This window comes from Lactuca sativa, chromosome 2, assembly GCF_002870075.4.
Source record: "Lactuca sativa cultivar Salinas chromosome 2, Lsat_Salinas_v11, whole genome shotgun sequence".
In the NCBI taxonomy this organism is placed as follows: Eukaryota; Viridiplantae; Streptophyta; class Magnoliopsida; order Asterales; family Asteraceae; genus Lactuca; species Lactuca sativa.
This window is the reverse complement of record NC_056624.2, coordinates 121,408,188-121,417,473: the sequence shown is the minus strand read 5'-3', so window position 1 is coordinate 121,417,473 and position 9,286 is coordinate 121,408,188. Positions and strand designations below refer to the sequence as shown.

Genomic DNA, 9,286 nt, shown 5'->3' with positions numbered 1-9,286 from the left:
AAGGTTGATGAGGACATGAAAAATCTGTGTAAATGGGTATATCATGTACCATGATATATTACACGTACCACCAATTTATTGTCCTATTTTTCTTCTTTAAATATTTATGATTCCTCACATGATACCAAAAGCTGATCATAATATATCATGTATTGTGATATATTAGACACACCTACCCACTCTATCCTTATAAATCTTGTAAGAAAAAAATTATGACAATATATAAGAGATACACTAATAAAAAAATTTAATATTCTATGTTATTGGGTGCATTTCATACTGAAATGTATTACACACATCATCCAATTCTCTCCCAAATTATTCTTCTAATAAAAGTGGAAAATAATTTAGCGTATATAACCATGAACTGATGATACCTCGCAACACTATGTAAGTTATCTATTATTGCAACTATACAATACTATGATACACCAAAATCCCTTATATCCTTTTGTTGCATGTCTCATACATTAATGTTGACTCTATTGCGTTGTCGTTGCAAATTGTTGCTCACCAAATGCTACTCTAGGGTCAATTTACCGTCTTATGATAAGCTTTTTCTAAATGGTAACTTTTTAAATTTGGGGATGTGCATCATTCCTTGATAATTGTGAGATTTGGGGTGAATTCTTCTCTTTCTTGTGATTACTTCTCAACGGTAGGGTTGGCAACCCGCGACACGACCTATGACACAACACGAAATAAATGGGTTTGGGTTGAGTTTTTCAACCCACCAACCGTCCAACTCGCCAACATACCAACCCATTTATTAAACAGGTCATATATGAGTTCCTCAAAAAATAAACGGGTTGACCCGCCAACCCGCTTATATTTTTAATATATATATATATATATATATATATATATATATATATATATATATATATATATATATATATATATATATATATATATATATATATATATATATATATATTTAAATGTATTTGTGTATCAAGTATTATTATCTATGTTTGTATTAATGTTTAGTTTGAACATGTTTCTATGAATGTTTTTAATTTTCATTTGGTTGTTTAAAACTTAAGTAGTTAACTGTCTAAAATTTTGATATGTTTGCATCAACCATCAAGAATTTATTCATGTTTAATTGTCAATTTTTTTTATGGTCTGACCCACGAACCCAAATCTGACTCACGAACCCGCCAACCTGTGAACCCGTATAAATAAATGGGTTGGCGGGTCATATACACTACTAGAAAAACAGCCTTTTACGACGCTCATTGCACGTCGTAAAACGCTCAGACGATGCGCAAATGCGCGTCAAGGAAGGCCCTGTCATAAAGAGAGACGACGCATTTTTGCACGTCGTCTATAGACGACGCGCATTTACGATGCACAATTATGACACACAATGCATATCAAGGAAGGCCCTGTCATAAAGGAAGACGACGCGCATTTGTGTGTCGTAACCTTACGACGCTCATGTTTATGACGCACATTGCGTATCATTAAAGCCTCTGTCAAGAAAGGTCATGTCATAAATGAAGATGACACACATTTTTGCGTATCGTAATTTTAAATGTTTAAAAAAATATTATTTATAGATTTACTAATTTTCAAATTAAATTTGCATTTAATGTCTCATAATAAAAGATAAAATACCATATATAAAAAATACAATCCATTGCATAAACTTTAATGTCATACAAATAATCGTTCCATGGAAAGAAAAAACAAATCAATAGACGTTGTAACAAATTTACAAACTAATTAGATAGAAGAAATATGAAAAACTTGAAATCCCTAAGATTAATAGTTCTAACAAAAGCTTCACGTGAGATACATACAGTTAGGCCAGTAAGCAAGGATGTTCCCGAATCCAAAATAGCAGCACATGAACACGTACATGATATCTTTTGCTAGAAGGTGTCGATCCAAAACTGTTGTTGAAGGTTTCTATGATAGCTGTTAAGAATTAAGCACAACAATAAACCAATCAGTTTTGGGAACCCAAAATTTACCGCCACCATTATCATGTATACTCTGGACAAAAAATAAACATAAAATGGAAATGAGTCCAAACTTTAAGTGTTTGGGCTATTTTTGTCTTTTTTTTTTTTTACAATTTAATCTCACCTTGACGGCATTCTTAATTTCTGCAAGAACTAATGGTATTCTTTTTACAACTTGGGCATATGAATACTTCTTGGCAAATGCATCAGCAATTTCATTTTGCCAAATGACTTTTTATGGTACGAAGGGCATAACTGTCATTCGGATATTCCTATGATAAACCTAGAAAGTTCACATGAAAATGCTCTCTCAAGGTTATGGGCAGGTTTAGTTCAGGCTCAGAAGTAGGAATATCCAAATTTGGAATATCCCACTGTCAAATCCAAGAAAAAAGAAAATTAATTATTGAAAATTTTAAAGTCATATTTCACAAGGAGTGTTAATACTTAAAGAACACAAAAGGGTACCTTGGGAGCAAAATCTTTGGAAACTAATTTTGCACGAATTCCCTAAAATGAATGAGAGCAATATTAAGAAATTATCACATAATGAGCTAAATTTCTCTATTAAGTTGTCATTTGTACATTAAGTCAAAAAGCGTAGGGGGATTAAGCCATGCATAACTCTATCAAAAGGTAAAAGTTTCAAGTGTAAGTGTCATACATGAAACAAAACAGATAAAGGAATGTGTGTGTTTGTGTGTGTGTGTGTGTATATATATATATATATATATATATATATATATATATATTTATATATATATATATATATATATATATATATATATATATATATATATATATATATATATATATATATATATATAACATGGCTTTCAAAACTCACTTGATATTTACTCGCTTCAAGATCTACAAACACTTGACTTGTTACCTCAGCAAGGAAAAGACCTGAAAAAGTAGAAACCATAAGTTTTATTATTTAATTTCTTTAGACCCCATTAATATGTGAAACGTACCCGGAATTAGATTATCCTGTTTCAAGAAAATCTCCCGAAGCCTACTCTGACCACATGGGTTGTATTTCAGATTGAATTTATCAAAATGATGCAATGTGCTCTTGTCTGCATGCACATCTAATAGATCAACATTCAGGTCCAGGCCATACCTGCATTGAATACTTATGATCATTAAAAAGCAACTACACAAGAATATAAAATTGTTCTACAGATACACAAAAAACAACTATCATCACTAGAAACTAGTTGAAATGATTAGTGAAGCTACATGGTTAATACAAGCTCTCAAAAACCTCCTTTAAGGTTAGATATGTCCCATCATGAAATATTAAAACCTGAAATAGGAAGAAAAAAAAATTGATTCATGCGAAAAAGAAACACATATTCTAATTATTAGAAACAAATACCTCATCTGGTTCCTCTCTTTTGCTGAAAAGGAAAACAATTACACTAAAAAGTCAAAACTAAAGACAAAAGCACCACCACCATCAAGAATCATGATATCTTACAAACTTTATCTGCATAAACATGAACCACGCCATCTTCCTTTAGAAAATAATGTTGCAATAAATTGAATATCAAGTCAAGTTTCAAGAAAATAAATTGAATATCAAGTCAAAAAAAAATTTTATAACATCATGTTTCACACTTTTTATAAAAGTAAACTTAAGTACAATGGTTATAGATGTTCATTGTTTTGCAAGTACATGGCATTATTTTTGATGCTTTTTCCAACTATGAAGGTAGTTTTGATATGAAGTGTAAAGCACAAGGGTCAGAAAGGTAATTTTCTCATGGAGATCTGAATTCGAGTCTTTTAGCTTCTGTGTTTCGCTTCTTAATTGAGTCACCATTTGCACAACATCAACCAAAATAGCATCCTACTGAATGAAATAGAAAACATAACGAATTAAGGGATAATATAAATAAGGGCAAGTTTGGTTAGCTGATTGTGTTTAATAAATTCAGTATACACCTTTTGCAATTTGCGTGTAATAATCATTATGAGGGGTAAAATTGTCCTAATGCCACTAGTAGTGAATTAAACTATTCTTCCTTTACCCTCTAATGTTGGAAAAAAAAAGAATCTTATAAGTAACTTACTAGACTTAGACCACAGTACAATGAAACATGGTGCTCCATCACATCTATTCTTCCTAGAGCCATATACAAAGGAAAAGATGGGGTAGACACCCTGTTTTAGATAGAAGATAAGCAAAACACATCTGATATTGATCATGCTGCATTTAAGCCGGTTGATTCAAAAGAAAAGATAATAAAAAAGGGGTTTTTAAAACTCTTTCTTGGATTTCTTGCTGATCCTAAACTTAAAATGGAGCCAGATAAGAGACATGAAGCTGTTAGCTATTTAATAGCAACCGAAGTTTTTGAGACATTGAAAAAGATGAACATCTGTTACAGACTTTGTTTATCATCTGGAGATGTGTTGGATGTGGAATCAAGGCGAATGGTACGTTGGGACAAACAATACTTCAAATTATATATGCAGAAGATGGAGAGATCTTCCGGTCATAAAATGTTATGGAATATGTGTTTCATTTTGGTGAAGAAATAGCAAAAGCAGTGTTGTGGGAGAATGAAGAGCTTGTTCCAAATCTTTGTGAACTGATTTGATTGGGTTATATGGTGGAGTTTGAAGATGAAGAAAATGATTTCCTGATGAAGATGAAGAATCTCCAAATCTTTGTGGAGGATCAACACTACCTTTCTTCCACATTCTCCTCTCCCAAGGTATGTGTTTCACCTGTTTGCTTAGTAATAATGATTTAGAAAAGTAGATTAGATTTTTCGTTTAAAAAACAATGAAAAAGAAAACTATTTAAATTTTATTTCATATACATGTAGGGAAATTTACAAGAAATAGCAAGCCCCAGAGGCAGGAAAAGGCGGAGGCAGAATTCTGTGGAGCATAAATACCAACAATGAGGGTCCTTAGTCTTCAGGTCAATGAATCTTACAAATCAGTTCATAGCAAAACAAAACCTACTATAGGCCAATTACCAGAATCCATAATTGTCCTCTTCTACAACCAAAAGTCTTGGCCATAACTAACTCATATTACATACAAAGAATTATAAGAAATCACAACAACTGTTTTTTATGAAAACGACCTCTTATAAAGTTTCACACTATTTTTGTGAAATTCTAAGAAAAGGGGCTCAACATCAACCTAATTCTAAAAAATATTATCAGGAAAGTAAATATAAAAAAAAGATAGTACAAGTAGAACCAATGTCTTGGTTTTTATTTCCCTTGGACAATTAACCATCCTGTTGATGCCTGTGTTCAATTTTGCAAAGTGATCCAATTGGAGTTATACCACTAAACTTTGAAAAAACATGATCTTTGAGTGATTAAATACCAAGAACCTTTTCTCATGATATAAATTACAATTTTCTGCCAATATTCAATGAAATATCCGTTAGACAGGCTGGTATTGGTTCGTTGGTCAACACCAGTAAATTTAACGACTTTGTAATCATCGGTTTTTGGATCAAAGCCAAACCGGATATGACATATGGTGGAATAATTATAACTATGGAAAGGAATAGAAAGTGGGGGGATATTTAGCATGGTGTTGAGAGAAAATTAAAAGATAGTGAGAAATGCCCACAACTCCATTTTCGCAAAAACATACTTAAAAGTGACCATAGCCCCCTTTTGCCAAATACAGTAATACTCTAAAATGATGTAAAATAAAAGTCAATCTTCATTAATTAGGCACCATGCCATATGTGCTTATGTGGTGCAGAAACTGATAAGATGTACCATATTAAACATGGCTAATATATTTCAAACTGAAAGGGGAGTTTTTAAAATATATGTTTTTATCATTAAAGCAAGCGTTTAACCAAGATCAATAGATTCACATTAAACTCGTCAGTAAACTGTAGTAAAAAACCATGTAGATGGTTCATAATGGATCTACCTCCAAAGAAAGAAATTAGAACTCAAGTCAATAAAATTTCATCTTTCCAATACTAATTCCATCTGTTAAGATCTGAGATAGTTGATATTAACCAAATTTTTGTATCCTAAATTCATTAATCGTTATCTAGTTATTCAATTTCAAACAACAAAGCTCAAACACTATCCCAACTTTATTATAGTCGATTATGACTATAATCATATAATTACTCTCATTTGTATTAATTTTTACATAGAAAGTGGCATCTAAGGGGGTTAAATTTGTCGATGATTATGGCTGGAAGAGAAGCTATAAGCAAACAACATGTTACCTATATTCATTTCATTGAGAGCTTTTAGACAATCTAGGGTGATAAAAGCAATTGCGTTTGGTAACACGTTCCCCTTGACAAAGCCCTAGAAAATATAGGATTCGAACACAAAAATTTGAAGATCAAAATAGATTTTCATTTAGGGATGGTAAAAGAGCGAGAAAAATTATAGAAAAAGAAAGAACCAAATTTTTGTTCCTGATGTGGTTACCTTTCACTCCGCATTGATGCTCGTGCACCTTTATTTGTTCATGTTCCTTTCATCTGACTATGTTGGCTACCACCGACCCGGGTAACACTCAATGAGCCCCAAAGCATATCGAAAAAAGATAAAATATAAATATGGGAGTTTTAGACAACCTCAAGAAATGAAAAAGAAATCATCAGTCCCTATTAAAGATTATTCTTTCCAAAACCAAAAATAGAAAAGAAATTAGGGCTCAGATCAAGGAATTGATCAACATCTTGAGTTTTAGACAACCTCTGGAACTGTCTTCCGCAGCATGAGGCTTATCATAACCTATAACATAGCAGAGCATATATAATAGTTACCCAAAATTCACTTTCTCCAATTGATCTTACAATAAATGATAATACATATATTCAATGAAAAAAGCACCTAACTTTATAGAACATACCTTGCTGAAGTAACCAGCCAACAAAGCACTATGGGAACAGGTTGGCTCCAGGAATGAGAAAAATAGATCGATTAGCTGAAAGTTTTGGGTTTGAAGAAGGAAATCATGTGAGAGATCATAATAAAGAATGTATTTATGTAAAGATAGGGAAGAGTGCTCAGATCGCCAATTGCTCATTCTCTTCCATCTAGCCCTAACTCTTTAAATCTCTTGTGAAACGGTCTCCATTCTCTGCAGACAATAACAATTCAAATTTGAAACATGAATATTTCTTCACAGATAGAACACATAACTAATAACTTACATGTAAGAATTGAAAGCAAGAGAAAATATTAATGTACGGTGGAAGTGTTGTTGATTGAAGATCCATCGACGATTATGGACCTTAAAGGATCGACTGCCTTGGGCTTCGGTTCAGTTCCAACAACACGAGTTACATTATTACATCGCTTAACCCTAACAATGCTCGAAATGGAATGGCGACCGGCGGTGAATCTGGTACTGCAATCGATAGAAGCTAACGAGCGAGAGGCTGCTTCCATGGCGGAATTTGAGTATGAAAATACCCACTTTTCTATCATGCTTCACCGGATTGTTTTTATCTAGTATTGTAGTTGCATAATGGACCTGCAAGAAACAGTAAATAGCAGTATTTTTAGACAGTATTGTTGCAGAATAAATATTTATGTGGCGTAAAAAAACATACTAGATCAACTCTCCCAACAAAAGCATTACATTGAATTTTTGGGATATAAAGATGATACCTGAAAATAAATATTTCTCCTCCCATTTGTTCCTTTCAATCTCTGCCTCTCCTATATCTCTTTCCACTAATTTTAACTCTCTCTTCATCCTCTCTGCATCTCTCATATTCATAGCATGTTCTTCCACTTTCTTCTTCAACTCTTCATTCGCCTCACATGTTATCTGTATCCGTATCCAAAACGATTATTAGAATCACCCCAAGTAAAACTATGAATCTATGAAATGGAAATATACTGACACAGACCTGAAACTAGCCAAAATAAATATGTTATCTATATCTAAAACGATAAAGGGTTCTCTAAAACCAAAGCAAAGACAAAAAAAATAGCCAAAATAAACACACAAACCTGTCAAATGAAGTCATGCCATTGTCAGTTTGATAGGAGTCGGAATTGCAGGCATCGTGACGTCATTGATTGGCGGTGCTCATGGATGGTCTGGTGGTCGAACGGAGAGAATAGAGATGAAGGAGGGTAGGAAGCAAGATCTAGGGTTCGATTGTGAGAGAGAACCGTTATTGCATCGCCGATGATTAGATTTCATTAGACGCACTCCAAACTCAACCTGAAATCGGATCCTTCGATGGCACCAGTGGGAGGTACATGTTTGCCCTAGATCCTGAACTCCCATTGGATTTCTTCCCGGACTTCATGCTCTTCCATGGGTCGACTTTCTTCCATTTGCCACTCTGATTATGCAGATGTAACTGCGAGAGTCGGTCCTCAAAAGTTTCAGTCTCGAGTGATTCGGAGGTGGGACCACCGGTACAGGAAGAATCATCGAGTGTTTCTTTCGTTTTGAAGGAGAAGGTTAGGGGCAGCGGTGCGTGGGATCTGAGTGGGGAAAGAGGGATTGGCGTTCCGATCTTGAACCGGTATCTTGAGATGGTGGAAGTGTGTGCTTAGGTTTCTAGATGCACTCCAAACTCTTAAAGCTTATCGGGTTCGATGTTGGTGGTGGCAGCTTAGGGCTTAGAGAGAGAGAGAGAGAGAGAGAGAGAGAGTACAGAGGTAAAGGAAGACGAGCCGATTCAAAAGGATATGCTGATTCAAAAGGATTATTAGGGTTCTATTGTAGGATTCTAGTGTGGATTGAGTTTTTAAGGCTCAATGGCAGTGGCAGTGGCGATAGCTTAGGGTTTACAGAGAGAAGGAAGGAGTGAATGAAAAGGGAGATAATGAGGAGAGAGTGTAGAAGCGGGGTTCTTCAAAATTTTAGGATTTCAGAAGATTTCGTTTTCCCCCTTTACAATAGCGCATTTAGGCAAAAAAAAAATATATAAAGCGACACATTTAGAGGACGCACACTTTATGAAAGGCACCCTCTGCATTTTTTTTTTCTTTTCTTACACTAATTTTATGGCACGCACAAATTCGTGTCCACTATCCTTCAAATTTTGCGAAATTGACATTATTTTTTAGGGCACACACCAATGCGCGTCCTCTATCAGCGAGTGTCATTGTTTGCGCGTCATTAAAGGGTTGTTTTCTAGTAGTGATATGAGTTTATGTTCCAAACTCGCCAACCCGTGACCTTATATTTAAATGGGTTGTGTTTGGGTTGGCATATTTTGACCCGCCAACCCGTGACATGCCAACCCGAACATGACACGATTGTCAGGCCTACTCAACGGTTCTCTATGAGTTATAAAATGTTGGGTTTTACTTCAAAAT

General features: G+C 34.2%; 1 protein-coding gene across 1 annotated transcript; it reads right to left on the bottom strand.

Moving 5' to 3' along the window:
* Positions 1-1,929: 1,929 nt before the first annotated feature.
* On the bottom strand, positions 1,930-3,492 carry LOC111888323 (uncharacterized). The gene is made up of 9 exons (XM_023884485.2): positions 3,464-3,492; positions 3,358-3,379; positions 3,230-3,285; positions 2,951-3,099; positions 2,821-2,882; positions 2,442-2,483; positions 2,257-2,347; positions 2,098-2,204; positions 1,930-2,004 (listed from the first exon to the last, which is right to left on the bottom strand). Exons 1-9 carry the CDS (start codon positions 3,490-3,492, stop codon positions 1,930-1,932), a joined length of 633 nt encoding a protein of 210 aa, XP_023740253.1.
* Between the last annotated feature and the right edge of the window lie 5,794 nt (positions 3,493-9,286).